Source organism: Symphalangus syndactylus, chromosome 14 (genome assembly GCF_028878055.3).
Source record: "Symphalangus syndactylus isolate Jambi chromosome 14, NHGRI_mSymSyn1-v2.1_pri, whole genome shotgun sequence".
Lineage (NCBI taxonomy): Eukaryota > Metazoa > Chordata > Mammalia > Primates > Hylobatidae > Symphalangus > Symphalangus syndactylus.
The window spans coordinates 66410063-66424894 of NC_072436.2; the positions used below are offsets into that span (position 1 = coordinate 66410063).

General features: G+C 50.0%; 1 protein-coding gene across 6 annotated transcripts in view; it reads right to left on the reverse strand.

Annotated features, from left to right (window-relative positions):
* Positions 1-419: 419 nt before the first annotated feature.
* Positions 420-14832, reverse strand: part of TOP3A (DNA topoisomerase III alpha) — a 42983-nt gene continuing 28570 nt past the window's right edge. For 2 of the 6 annotated variants that reach the window (XM_055242016.2, XM_063617828.1), the window contains 4 exons: positions 12837-12980; positions 10669-10791; positions 6962-7644; positions 2910-4304 (listed from right to left, as the gene is read on the reverse strand). In XM_055242016.2, the coding sequence (XP_055097991.1) occupies positions 4126-4304; positions 6962-7644; positions 10669-10791; positions 12837-12980 (1129 nt within the window). In that variant the 3' untranslated portion in view covers positions 2910-4125. Of the gene's footprint in view, positions 721-2550; positions 2643-2909; positions 4305-6748; positions 7645-10668; positions 10792-12836; positions 12981-14832 lie in introns of those variants that run through there. The other 4 variants (XR_010115658.1, XR_010115659.1, XM_055242015.2 and 1 more) reach the window with 4 other exon arrangements.

Genomic DNA, 14832 nt, shown 5'->3' on the forward strand with positions numbered 1-14832 from the left:
ACCCCATGGGCTCTCAGCATTGGTGTGGAGAGCAGGGAGGGGCTTTTTACAAAACTCTGATGGGGCTTGGAGGGACATGGCATCAGAGACTAGGTTTCAAGGCCAGGTTAAGCTGCTTGGTAGAGGAAAGCACTTAACCCAACAGTTATGGTTCGTGCACAAAAAGGACAGGAGATGCTGTCTTGCCGGCAGCAGGAGGTTGAAACCACTATAGATGACAGCCTGGCCAGTGCCTAGTCTCAGCTAGATCCAGCAAGGGGGGGTGGGGGTCATTTTCTTCTCCTTAGTTTTGCATTGCACAAGCTGCAGATGTGGCTCAACACGGGGACTAAAAACCCTTCCAGTCAACATTGACGGGGTAGGATGAGCTGCATGCTGCTAACCTGAGTGGGCCATCGAGAGAGACTTGGAAATTCCAACAGGTTTGATTTGTGAAGCTTTAATTTGCACTCGTGCCTGACTGTAAGCCTTCACTAGGGAGCCTCAATATGAACAAGGACACCCCATTACGGATGAGGCAACTGGGGCTCCAGGGATGAGGCTGCACACCCAGGGTGGCAGAGCAGGCCAGGAAGCGGGAGCTGAGCCTGGGTCTGTCTGAGCTGAGCCCAGTCCATGGTGCAGCCCAATCCTGCAGTTTGGTTTTGAGACACACAGGAGTTGCCTGCAGAGACGTGAAAACCACAAAGGCATCTGATATCCAGAAACTATGAAGAACTCCTACAACTCAACAACAAAGACAAACAACCCAATTTAAAAATGGGGGAAGAGACCAGGTGTGATGGCTCCTGCCTGTAATCCCAGCATTTTGGGAGGCCGAGGCTGGTGATCACCTGAGGTCACGAGTTTGAGACCAGCCTGGCCAACATGGTGAAACCCTGTCTCTACTAAAAATACAAAACAAATTAGCTGGGTGTGGAGGCGGATGCCTGTAATTCCAGCTATTTTTGGGAGGCTGAGGCAGGAGAACTACTTGAACCCAGGAGGCAGAGGTTGCAGTGAGCCAAGATTGCACCACTGCACTCTAGCCTGGGCACAAGAGTGAAACTCCATCTCAAAAAAAATAAATAAATAAAAAATAAAAAATGGGTGAAGAGCCGGGCGCGGTGGCTCACGCTTGTAATCCCAGCACTTTGGGAGGCCGAGGCGGGCAGATCACGAGGTCAGGAGATCGAGACCACGGTGAAACCCCGTCTCTACTAAAAATACAAAAAAATTAGCCGGGCATGGTGGCGGGCGCCTGTAGTCCCAGCTACTCGGAGAGGCTGAGGCAGGAGAATGGCGTGAACCCAGGAGGCGGAGCTTGCAGTGAGCCGAGATTGTGCCACTGCACTCCAGCCTGGGCGACAGAGCGAGACTCCGTCTCAAAAAAAAAAAAAAAAAAAGAAAAAAAAAAAATGGGTGAAGAACTTAAATCGACATTCTCCAAAGAATGTATACCAATGGCCAGTAAGCCTGTGGAAAGATGGTCAATGTCATTAATGACTAGGAAAATGCAAATCAAAACCACAATGACACGCCACTTCATACCCACTAGGAATGACAATACACTGGGATGGCTATAATACAAGAAAAGGAAAGGAACAAGTGTTCACAAGGATATGGAGAAGCAGTAACCCTGGTGTGCTGCTGGTGGGTGTAAAATGGTGCGTCCACTGTGGAAAAGTTTGGAGGCTCCTCAAAAAGTCAAAACATGGAGTTATGGTATAAAACTACAATTCCATTCCTAGGCATATGCCCAAAATAACCAAAAACAAGTCATCAGACACTCATGCACCAATGTTCACAACAGTGCTATTCACAATAGCCAAAAAGTGGAAACAACCCAAATGTCCATCAACTGACAAATGGATAAGCGTGTGGTATATTCATACAGTGGACTATCAGCCATAAACATCGAGGACTGACACATGCTAAAATGTGGATAAGCCTGACAAACAGCAGCCAGGTCAAAGAAACCAGACACAAGATGTCATGTATGGTAGGATTTCATTTTCTTTTTTTTTTTTTGAGACAGAGTTTCACTCTTGTTGCCCAGGCTGGAGTGCAATGGCCCGATCTCGGCTCACTGCAACCTCTGCCCCCTGAGTAGCTGGGATTACAGGCGCCTGCCACCACGCCCGGCTAATTTTTGTATTTTTTGTAGAGACGGGGTTTCATCATATTGGTCAGGCTGATCTCGAACTCCTGACCTCAGGTGATCTGCCCACCTTGGCCTCCCAAAGTGCTAGGATTACAGGCGTGAGCCACTGTGCCCAGCCTGGTATGATTCCATTTAAACAAAATATTCAGAGTAGGTAAACCCACAGAGACAAAAAGTGGTTGGTGGTTCCCTGGAGCTGGGATAGGCAAAATCACACATGCAGGGCCACAACCCACACCCACTCGGAGATGCTCCAGGAACAATCTCAGGAATCTGCATTTGTAAAAATCCTCCCCAATACCCCACCAGGACACAGAGCCACTGGTCTATGGGCCAGGAGCCCAAGACCTGAGAACAATTCTAGTTTCTTCAACAACTAGCAACGTGACTGGGCAACTCACACCCACCTCTGCTCATCTTCTAAACTGTAAATCAGAGTCCATATGGCTTGTATTATTCAAAAGGTTTTTGTGAAGGCAAACAGGGAACATGGCCACCACTGGAAAAAGGGGAAGATGGAAAGTTAGTGATCTGAACTGAACCTTTCATTGGACATCTTCTCTGCTCTGAGGGACCACCTGTGGGGTGGGAAGAAATTGGGCTCAGTGCTTACCATGTGGAAAGGGAGGAAGGGCTGTCCACATGGGACACAAGGGATAGCCATGAAGAACAGAGGCTGGCGAGACCTCCCAGGGTGAGCTCCTTCCAGCACTGGCTGGTACCTGTTGCTTCTGCAAATGTTCCCCAGACTTTGCACTCTCACAGGTCAGAGTAAACAAAGGTTGGATTCTTTTATTTAAAAAAAAAGTTTGAGAGACAGGGTCTTACTCTGTCACCCAGGCTGGAGTGCAGTGGTGTGATCACGGCTTGGGGCAGCCTCAAACTCTTGAGTTCAAAGGATCCTCCCACTTCAGCCTCCTGAGCAGCTGGGACTAAAGGCATGTACAACTGTGCTTGGCTATATTTTTAAAAATAGAGACAAGGTCTAACTATGTTGCCCAGGCTGGTCTTGATCTCCTGACCTCAAGCAATCCTCCAGCCTTGGCCTCCCTAAGTGCTGGATTACAGGTGTGAGCCTCCACGCCCTGCCGGGTTTGGATTCTTTTTATTTTTTTAAACTTAAAAAAAATTTTTTGAGACTGAGTCTCGCTCTGTCGCCCAGGCTGGAGTGCAGTGGCGCAATCTCAGTTCACTGCAACCTCCACCTCCTGGGTTCAAGCAATTCTCCTGCCTCAGCCTCCTGAGTAGCCGGGTCTACAGGCGCCCACCACCACACCTGGCTAATTTTTTGTATTTTAGTAGAGACAGGGTTTCACCGTGTTGCCCTGGCTGGTCTCAAACTCCTGAGCTCAGGCAATCCACCCACAACAGCCTCCCAAAGTGATGGGATTACAGGCATGAGCCACTGCACCCGGCCTGGGTTCTTTATTAAGGCAATGAATTCTAGGTGTCCTGGCTCAACTAGATAAAGAGGGAATGAAGCTTCTTCTGAAGGATCAGTGTTACCACAGCCACTTCCTCGCATTACACCGTCCTTCTCAGGACATCTATGAGAAGCCCTGGGCAGCCAGGACAGGGACTGCCCCATGAGTGCTGGCGGCTCACTTGGGGCTTTCTGGAGGTGAAGGAAGCAGCCCTAGGAGCTTCTTCCTTTGGCACACAGTGGGCTTCAGCTGGGACTTCACCAATCCTCTGCTAACAGCAACCGTCCTTGGGGGGTCCAAGGGAGCAGCTGCGTGACTTTTCAGCAGTGCCTATGGTCACTCCTGAGGCCTGGGAAGAGGACCACTGTCCAGCAGAGCTGGCCTGCTCCAGGGTGGTCTGGACCTTGTGCCCCTTAACACAAGAAGGCCCGACTCCAAAGGCCAACACCGTCCTCCAAGTTTCCAGGACACTAAATGGCCACTTGGTGCTGGTTAACTCATTTCCAAACACAAAGGGGACAGGTCTGAGAAAGTGGTGCTCTCTACCCTACCCTGAGCTCATCTGTTCTGAGGACAAAAGGGACGGGTGTGTCCAGGCTGGTGGCAAAGGCTGCATTTCCGGGGTTTCTTTGCTGTGGACCCCATGTCTGAGGAATTGGCCCGGGGCCTTTTGCTTCTGGCTTCCAACTCCAGGGTTCTTCCTCTGTCTCCTGTCCAGGACGGGGCTCCAGAAGTCCCTGTTGGGAGAGTCAGGGGAGGGCTGAGGTTAGAACTGACATGCAGAAGTGGCAAGTCCTGAACGCGGTGGCTCATGCCTATAATCCCAGCACTTTAGGAAGCCGAAGCAGGAGGATTGCTTGAGCCCAGGAGTTCAAGATCAGCCTGGGCAACATGGTGAAACTTTGTCTTTAAAAAATGCAAAAATTAGCCACGTGTGGTGTATGCCTGTGGTCATAGCTACTCGGGAGGATGCCTGAGCCCGGGAGGCTACAGTGAGCTGTGATCACACCACTGCACTCTAGCCTGGGCAACAGAGCAAGACCCTGTCTCAAAACAAAAAAAAAGGAGCAGCTGAACCAACTTTTTTTTGTTTTGTTTTGTTTTGAGATGGAGTCTTCGCTCTGTTGCCCAGGCTGGAGTGCAGTGGCGTGATCTCCACTCACTGCAAGCTCCACCTCCTGGGTTCACGCCATTCTCCTGCCTCAGGCTCCCGAGTAGCTGGGACTACAGGCGCCCGCCACCACGCCTGGCTAATTTTTATTATTTTTAGTAGAGATGGAGTTTCACCGTGTTAGCCAGGATGGTCTCGATCTCCTAACCTTGTGATCCACCTGCCTCAGCCTCCCAAAGTGCTGGGATTACAGGCGTGAGCCACTGCGCCTGGCCTTTTTTTTTTTTTGAGATGGAGTCTGGCTCTGTTGCCCAGGCTGGAGTGCAGTGGTGCAATCTCGGCTCACTGCAAGCTCCACCTCCCGGGTTCACGCCGTTGCATTGTCCTGCCTCAGACTCCGAGAGTAGCTAAGACTACAGGGACCCACCACCATACCTGGCTAATTGTTTGTATTTTTAGTAGAGATGGGGTTTCACCGTGTTAGCCAGGATGGTCTCGATCTCCTGACCTCGTGATCTGCCCGCCTAGGCCTCCCAAAGTGCTGGGATTACAGGCGTGAGCCACCACACCCGACCGGCTGAATCAACTTTTATACAGCCATGTACACCCCACCGGCCAGCCTCCCTTCACACTGTGTCCAACTCTGTAAGGTCGAGGCACGATGTGCCTGCTGCCTTATGTTACCTGACACCTCTCCCTCAAGAATCCTAAGCTTTGGAGACATTGTCCCACACTCACTTGGTAAGTGGACTTTCATACTGGCCCTTTTTACAGAGGCAGAAACCCAAGCAAGGTGGCCTGTGTGGTAGGGTGGGAAAGACAAGCAGCCTGTGACCAGCAACCTGCAGCCCACCTCCATGCAGGAAAGTCCAGCTCTGGATCCTTTCCTGTCCCCTCAACAGGTCTTTCCAGACCAGCTGCTCATTTACCCAGGACAGTCAGTCAGCCAGCCTGGGGGTCAGATACCATGTCCTTCCAAGTGGGGAGACAAGAGGCCAGACTGCATCTCACTTCAAATGTGGGTCTCTCACTGCAATGGCCATCTCTGGGCCCCATTAGCACTGGTAGCCAGTTCCAAGTCCCACAGTTTTTACCAAGCCTCTGGGTTCTTTCTGTGCATGCCAGGCTGGTGACACATGTGTAAGAATCATAGTCTGAGACTAAACTCCTTTCTAAAACAGGAACTCTATGAATGTAGGCAGGGACCATCTTGTTGAGCAAACTTGAGGCAGAGAGGCTAAGTCATGTGTTCAAGGTTATATTGCTGAGCTTTGGAACCAGATTCACTCAACTCCAAATCTCCCACTAGGCCTTTGGGTCATTCTCAGCTACTTAAGCTCTGCTGTGCACTGGAGTAGGAGGAATCATTCGAAGTGCCTCCACGTACACCATTCAACTTGATGCAATGTCCAGGTCACTTCTCATGACACCCAGTTCCCAGACATTGGCCCAAGCTGTGTCACCCTGGGCAGGTTCCTAAATATCATCGGGGTTGGCGTCTTCATCTGAAGAAATGAGGCTGGGCCAGGAACGGTGGCTCACACCTGTAATCCCAGCACTTTGAGAGGCCAAGGCAAGCAGATCACCTGAGGTCAGGAGTTCGAGACCAGCCTAACCAACAGGGTGAAACCCCCGTCTCTACTAGAAATACAAAATTAGCTGTGCTTGGTGGTGCATGCCTGTAATCCCAGCTACCTGGGAGGCTGAGGCAGGAGAATCACTTGAACCTAGGAGGTGGAAGTTGCAGTGAGCCAAGATCGCACCATTGCACTCCAGCCTGGGCAACAAGAGCAAAACTCAGTCTCATTAAAAAAAAAGAAATGAGGCTGATGCTCATGGTCTGCCAAGGGTCACAACAGCTGCAAGGGCACACGGCCATGGGACTGGGAAGGCCTATGTACTCCTCCTGGTGTCTGTTACCATGGGACCCTGAGCAACGCCCACTTCATGTGTCTGGGTCTCACCTTTCTCACTTACAAGTAAAATTGTGATCATAATACTTACCCGATGAGGATGGAAGATGCATAGGAAGTACTTAGCATAGTGCTGGGCACAGGGCAAGTGAAACCATTACTGGTAGCTACCCTTTAATTTGGAATGAGGACTGTACAATTATCACCTTGCTGAAAGTGATCAAGTGAGGAAAAGTGAGGTGTAAGGCAGCCCAGGTGCCCCTCCCAATCCCACCATGACTCTGCCTTGCCTTCTTTCTGCTGTCCCCAGTCTCTGAGGTAGACACCTGAAAACTGAAGGCAGGGATTCCCATGCCCCTCCCTGCCTCACCTGGAGCAGTGTTCTCATCGACCCACTGGAAGAAGCCACACTGCTGCTCTCTCGGCTTGGCACATGTGTGGAACTGGCGCCCCTTGTTGGGTCCATCCTTCTGCACAGTCCGTGTGACGGAGGGCTGGCTGCACAGGCAGGATGTGCCACTACCACTGCCATCACCAGGGTTGCCAAACCCACCTAGGTGGATCCCTGGGCCTGGTGGGCGTCCCAGGGAGGCACCTAGGGGTCTATATGCCGAGGCAGGAGGCCCTCCTGCTCCCGGATTGGGGCTGTCTGCCCACAGGAAGAAGTTGCAGTTACCCCCGTTGCACTTAAAGAATTGCCGGCCCTGGTTGGGGCCCTCCTTACGGACAGTGAGCAGCACAGCCTCCTGGCCACAGTTGCAGGTCACAGAATTGCTTTCACCAGTAGTTGTGGGTGGTGGGAGGGTCCGGGCCAGAGTCTTTGAGGGCTCAGTCTGTCTGCTGTCAGCAGGCTGGGGGTGCTGGCTGTTGTCCATCCTGTTCAGGGACTGGCTAGCCTGCAGGCGGCCAGAGGGCTGGCTAGCCCTGGGGGGGCCCCGTGAAAATCTCAGGTCCAAGATCTCCCTCAGGGTCTCGTCGCATCCGCCGATGCAGCAAACAAACTCCAGAGGCATGGTCGGGGGAAGGCTACCACGCTTAAACTTTAACTTCAACCTAGTGAGGCCAGAAGATGAGAAAAAACATTAACAACCAGATGCCAGCTTCTCCTTAGTCCACTGAGGGCTGCTTTAGCCCTAGGCCTCTCTCCACCATTCCTTATGCATCAGGAAGCCCACGCGCCCTGTGAGGCCCTCCGTCAGCCCACCACAAGCCCCCACCAGTCATCACAGGAGTGGACAGTGGGAAACTGTGCGGATGAAATCTAAGATCCCAGTAATTCACTAAAGTAAAAACACCTCTGAGAAGTTCCATGTCTCTATATCAGCAGTTCTCCAAGTGTGGTTCTAGGGTGCCTGAGCCTTTTCAAGGAGAGTGCAAAACATTTTTATAGGCCAGGCGTGGTGGCTCATACTTGTAATCCCAGCACTTTGGGAGGCTGAGGTGGGCGGATCATTTGAGGTCAGGAGTTTGAGACCAGACTGACCACCATGGTGAAACCCCGTCTCTACTAAAAACACACAAAAAAATTAGCCGGGCATGGTGGTGTACGTCTGTAGTCCTAACTACCTGGGAAGCTGAGACAGGAGAATTGCTTGAACCTGGGAAGTGGAGGTTGCAGGGAGCTGAGATCGTGCCACAACACTCCAGCCTGGGTGACAGAGTGAAGACTCTGTCACATACACACACAAAATTTTATAGTAATTCTAAGGCTGGGCATGGTGGCTCACGCCTGTAATCCCAGCACTTTGGGAGGCTGAGGAGGGCAGATCACGAGATCAAGCGATTGAGACCATCCTGACCAACACGGTGAAACCCCAACTCTACTAAAAATACAAAAATTAGCTGGGCATGGTGGCACGCGCCTGTAGTCCCAGCTACTCAGGAGGCTGAGGCAGGAGAACCTCTTGAACCTGGGAGTCAGAGGTTGCAGTGAGCCGAGGTTGCGCCACTGCACCCCAGGCTGGTGACAGAGCAAGACTCTGTCTCAAAAAAAATTCTAAGAGATTATGTCTATTTTGCTCTTATTCTTCCGTGTGTATACAATGGAGTTTCCTGGAGGTTCCAGCACATGCAATGACTCAGCAGGCTGACTGCAGAAGCAGATATGGGAATCCAGCTCTCTTCTATTAAGCCAGACATACAAATTGCAAAATGTAAAACAATGTCATTCATGTCATTATTATCTTGCTTTGGAAAATAGGTATTTTATTACCCTAAAAAACATGTTATTTACAGTAGTATGCAATGCATTTACTAGAAATAAATTATTAAATTTTTTTTTTTTTTTTTGAGACAGAGTCTCACTCTGTTGCCCAGGCTGGAGTGCAGTGGTGTGATCTCGGCTCACTGCGACCCTCACCTCCCAGGTTCAAGCGATTCTGCTGCCTAAGCCTCCCAAGTAGCTGGGACTACAGGTGCACGCCACCATGCCCAGCTAATTTTTTGTACTTTTAGTAGAGACAGGGTTTCACCATGTTGGCCAGGATGGTCTTGATCTCTGGACCTTGTGATCTGTCCACCTTGGCCTCCCAAAGTGTTGGGATTACAGGCGTGAGCTACTGTGCCTGGCCAAATTCTTGAATATTTAAAAATATGTTTCCACTTTAATTTCACATATGGTACATACTGATAAACCACCCACAACAAAAGCTCTCTGGGCTCCTCAATGATCTTTCAGAGTGTTAGGGGTCTGGTGACCAAGAGGTTTGAGAACCACTGTCCTGCACTAGGGCTGTGTGCTTTCTAGAGGAACTTAAATTATTTATTTATTTATTTATTTATTTATTTTATTTTATTTTTTTGAGACGGAGTCTCGCTGTGTCGCCCAGGCTGGAGTGCAGTGGCGCAATCTTGGCTCACTGCAAGCTCTGCCTCCTGGGTTCACGCCATTCTCCTGCCTCAGCCTCCCGAGTAGCTGGGACTACAGGCGTCCGCCAGTACGCCTGGCTAATTTTTTGTATTTTTAGTACAGATGAGGTTTCACCACGTTAGCCAGGATGGTCTCGATCTCCTGACCTTGTGATCCACCCGCCTCGGCCTCCCAAAGTGTTGGGATTACAGGTGTGAGCCACCATGCCCGGTCATTTTTTGTATTTTTAGTAGACACGGGGTTTCACCGTGTTAGCCAGAATGGTCTCGATCTCCTGACCTCATGATCTGCCTGTCTCAGCCTCCCAGAGTGCTCGGATTACAAGCCTGAGCCACTGTGCCCGCCCTATTCACTTATTTCTAGAGACAGGGGTCTGGCTCTGTCATCCAGGCTGGAGAGCAGTGGTGAAATCATGGCTCACCACAGCCTAGACCTCTGAGCTCAAGCGATCCTCCTGCCTCAGCCTCCTGACCAGCTTGGCCTATAGGCATGTTACCACATCTGGCTAATTTAAAAAAAATTTTGGCCAGGTGCAGTGGCTCACACCTATAATCCCAGCACTTTGGGAGGCCGAGGTGGGTGGATCACTTGGGGCCAGGAGTTTGAGACCAGCCTGGCCAACATGGTGAAACCCTGTCTTTACTAAAAATACAAAAAGTGGTCAGGCATAGTGGTGTATGCCTGTAATCTCAGCTACTCAGGATGCCGAGGCAGGAGAATCACTTGAACCCAGAAGGCGGAGGTTGCAGTGAGTCAAGATTGCACCACTGCACTCCAGCCTGGGCAACCCAGAGAGACTGTCTTAAAAAAACAAACAAACAAACAAACAAAAAAAACAATTTTTTTTTTTTTTTTTTTAAAGAGATGGGGTCTTGCTATATAGCCCGAGCTTGGATGTTATATTTAATATGTGAATAATTTCCTAGGCCTGGTGTAGCAATCATCTATCTGGAGAGGGCAGGGAAAGAGCCCTTCATGGTTCTTTGCCCATGGCCCACTCCAAACAGGGTCATACCTGCCAAAGCAGTGACAGCACGGAACACAACAGAACCGGACCAGCCCTGCTGACCTGGCTGCTACAGAACACAGCTACACCCCCGCAGGGCCTGAGTGGAATCCCTGACACTCCTCTCTGGGTTCTGGCAGGAGCAAGGGAAAGATGGTGTACACATTCCAGAGGAGGCGCCTGACTTAAGCACCCAGCTCACCTGTACACAGGGTGTGGCTGACAAACTGGACACACACTGCTGTCCCTGCTGGCCTCCAGCACCGAGTCAGGAAGCCACACAGCTGAGCGACATTCTGGGAAACCCATGCAGCTGAGGTAGAACCTGGGAACAAGGTGCCATGTCAGATGATAGAAGTGCAGGAGATGCTCTCAGGCTCTCAGCTGTTGGCCATCAGCTGAGGCAGCCTTTCCTCAGCTGACTGAGGACAACATTCCCTTTTCTGGATGACACTTAACTGGATACACAAGGACTCATATTGAATTGATTGGGAAAAATGAGCTTTCTCACATCCCAAAAGCACAAAGCAGCTATTGCTGACCCTGCTTTCTATTTAGAAAACCAACAACCAACCAAGCTAACGCCAGGGGCTCTGTGCTGTGCACTCACACATTCTTGCCTTTCTGCCTCGTGCCAAGTCTGGGCAGTGTCAGGGGCCCCCTGTTTGCATGTGAGTAAATGGTGGCTTGGTGTGGGCTGGAAACCTGCCCAGAGACACGCATGCATGTGGGGACGGGAGCCAGGAATGGAAACCCATGTGTTTGTGACAGAGCCTCACCTGCAGCATCTATACCCCACCCACTGCCCATCCATCCCATCCCCGTCTCTCCTGGCCAGTGTTTTTCAACACCTTGCAGTCATGAAAGGTTAGGGTTTGACTAGCCAATATGCATGTAATTTACAAATTCCTCATGCGTGTGCCTGGGTACACTATGAAGAAAAAAAAAGCCCCAAACTCCAATCATTTAAATAAGAAATTTACAATCTCAGAAATGGAAATTATCAGATAAACCCTGGAATGGCAAATCCCACAAGATAATCTCCTGACCTGGAGTAACTCAGAGAAGCATTACAAAAGAGTAACAGAAGAACAAAAGAATAACAAAATAATAATTCTCCAATTCAGAGAATTGGAGAATTCAGAGCTAAAACAAAAGTAGTTATTCTTTCTCCTTATATTCCAATGAGTACTAATCCAATAACCTACCGATGGCAAGGAAAACCCATCAACAGCATTTATTAAGTGCTGAAATATATGCCCAGTCATTGGACTAAGCCTAGAGTGGCACTGGCTTCTGTCTGTGAGTGACACGAGCCCTGACACCTGCTTCCAGGTCTGGCCCATAGACCTCTTGTTTCTGAGAGCCTGGGTGGCCTTCTCTTCACTTGGGCCAGCCTGGTTAATGATGGCTGGAGGTGAGGAGTCGAGAAACCTCCTTTCTTATTCAGCAGCAAGGAGCGCAGCAGTCCCAGGTGGGCCAGGCAGGATGGAAAAAGGCAGTGAAAACCCGGTTTCAAACTCTGCCTTTGCTGCCCACCATGGCTGCTTGACTCCAAGCAAGCACCTCAGCCCTCTAAGCTGCATAAAAATCCCTGCCTTGCAGGGTAGTTATGAGAATGGGATAAGGTAATGCTAACAGAGCACCACCCTGCATTACGCCAGTGAGGGATGGCACCTGATGAATGATGGCCGCCACCCCTCCAGCTCGTCTTTCCCCGTGAACTTCCTCCAGTGGCCAGCCACTGGCTCAAACAACCTGATGTGAGGCTAAATTGCCCACTCGGATCTACCATATTTAAAGCAAAAAGGGAGTTGAGATTTTCAGGTCCCATTCAGAACTAAAACTAGGAGAGAACAAAAGTAATATCTGCTGAGTATCTGCAACACATCAGGCAATGTGCTATATAGTCCTGACCATTTTCACCAAATCCTCACCTTTAACACAGCCTTGTGAGTACTGACTTTATTTTATAAAAGAAGAAATTGGGGCTCAGAGCAGGTAAGAAACTTGCTTCAGGCCACACCGCTTATATGCAGTGTAAGTGGCATTTGAACCCAGACCCACCTAGATCTGAAGCTCATGCTCCTCCATGTGTTACACATTGGGTATATGATGTCCTATCCACAGGGGACAAAAAAACCCCACTATCACTCAGTTCCCCACCTGCTCTGAATTCCCATAGTGCTTTACATCTCAAAGGCCTGATCCCACCCTGCTATGCTTCTAGGCCAACACCTTGCCTGCAGGTTGGCAACAACAGGCCTGCCTTCAAAGATTCCATGGAGTGAAATGGCAGGGCCTTTTGAGCTGCGGCTGACACCGCAGGTGCTGGGGAGCAGAGGTAGGGGTGGAAGGCAGCGCACTGACCCGCCGTTCTTCTTGGTCTTAAGGACCATGTCCTTATTGCACTGTGGGCACTTCCTGATGGGCTCTGGCATGGCTGGGTAGATCTCTTCTTGCTGGGCCAACTCGGTCCTATGCCCAAAGTACTGGGCCAAGGCCTCGTCCAATCTGAAGAAAAGGCAAAGACAGACACCCATCAGTCGGCAATCGCTGCAAAGGTACCTACAACACTCTTATGTACACACAACAGGTGTGACCTTGAGAACCAGCTGGTCAGTGAGCCACAGGCCTCCTGCAGAGAACAGATGGCAGACAGAGAAGACTGAGCTCACCATAGGCCCTGGCGCCGAACCAACTCCTGGGAGGAGAGTCCAGATACAGGCAGATGCTTCTGCTTGTCACCAGCTCACATTAAAAAGTAAAACTGGGACAGACGCGGTGGCTCACGCCTGTAATCCCAGGCCGAGGCGGGCGGATCACCTGAGGTTGGAATTTCGATACCAGCCTGACCAACATGGTAAAAACCCATCTCTACTAAAAATACAAAATTAGCCAGGTGTGGTGGCGCATGCCTGTAATCCAAGCTACTCAGGAGGCTGAGGCAGGAGAATCGCTTGAACCCAGGAGGCAGAGGTTGCGGTGAGCCAAGATCACACCATTGCACCCTAACCTGGGCAACAAGAGTGAAACTCCATCTCAAAAAAAAAAAAAAAAAAAAAAAAAAGTAAAACTGCACAGGGTCCATGTACAAACTCCAGGAGTGTCTGTCTGCATTAAGTTTAAACTAGCTCGTGCCTGCCTTTTCACAACTGGCATGGGGTAGTCTGAAGAATAGGAAATAACAAACTGTTATTTTCTATTACAGTCTCACAACACACATCAGACACCAGATGTGTGGGAGTTTTCCCCACACACCAAGCAACTCTCCCACCAGACACCAGTTGGACATCCTCTAATTCAATTCAATTCTGACACCATGCACCTGGAGATCCATCTGACAGTTAAGGGCTCAGTCCCAGAAGATTGCTCCCCCCAATCCCCTCAGATGTCAGTCACAAATTTCAGGCTGTGACTGTGCTTCTGACTGACTGGCTATAAACTGGGGTTCCTCACACTCCCTCCTTGGTTTGAATAACTCAATCGAGTGGCTCACAGAGCTCAGGGAAACACTTTACTTATGCTTACCCGTTAATTACAAAGGATCCAGGTGAATACCCAGATGGAAGCAATGCACACGGCAAGGGATGTGGGGAAGGGGTAGCTTCCATGCCCTCTCTCAAACACCCACCCTCCAGGAATCTTTACCTGTTCAGCTATTTGGATGTGCCCCAAACCCAATTGCTTGTTTTTTGTTGTTGTTGTTGTTGAAGAAGTCTCACTCTGTTGCTAGACTGCAGTGGTGCAATCTCGGCTCATTGCAACCTCCACCTTCCGGGTTCAAGCAATTCTCCTGCCTCAGCCTCCCGAGTAGCTGGGACTACAGGTACACACCACCATGCCTGGCTAATTTTTGTATTTTGTTTTTTAGCAGAGAAAGGGGTCTCACTGTGTTGGCCAGGCTGGTCTTGAACTCCTGACCTTGTGATCTGCCCGTCTCGGCCTCCCAAAGTGCTGGGATTACAGGCGTGAGCCACCGTGCCCGGCCCTTGTTTGGGGATTTTGGAGGATTACTTAGGCATGATTGACAAATCACTGGCCACGTGTGATCAACTCAACCTCCAGCCCCTCTGCTCTTCCTGAGGTATGAGTGGGACTCAAAGTCCCAACCGTCTAATCACAAGGTTGGTTCCCTGACAACCAGACTGATCCCAAGGCTACCCAGGAGCCCTCAGCCACTAGTCATCTCATTTGCAAACAACAGACACAGCACTTAAAAAATTCCAAGGGTATCAGAAACTGAAGTCCAAATATATATATCTTATTATAAATCAATATCATAGGTAGAAAACACATCATTTCTAACAAAATACACACATGCTGCTTGCTAAATATCCACCTCTAAATGCTCCAGAAAACAAAT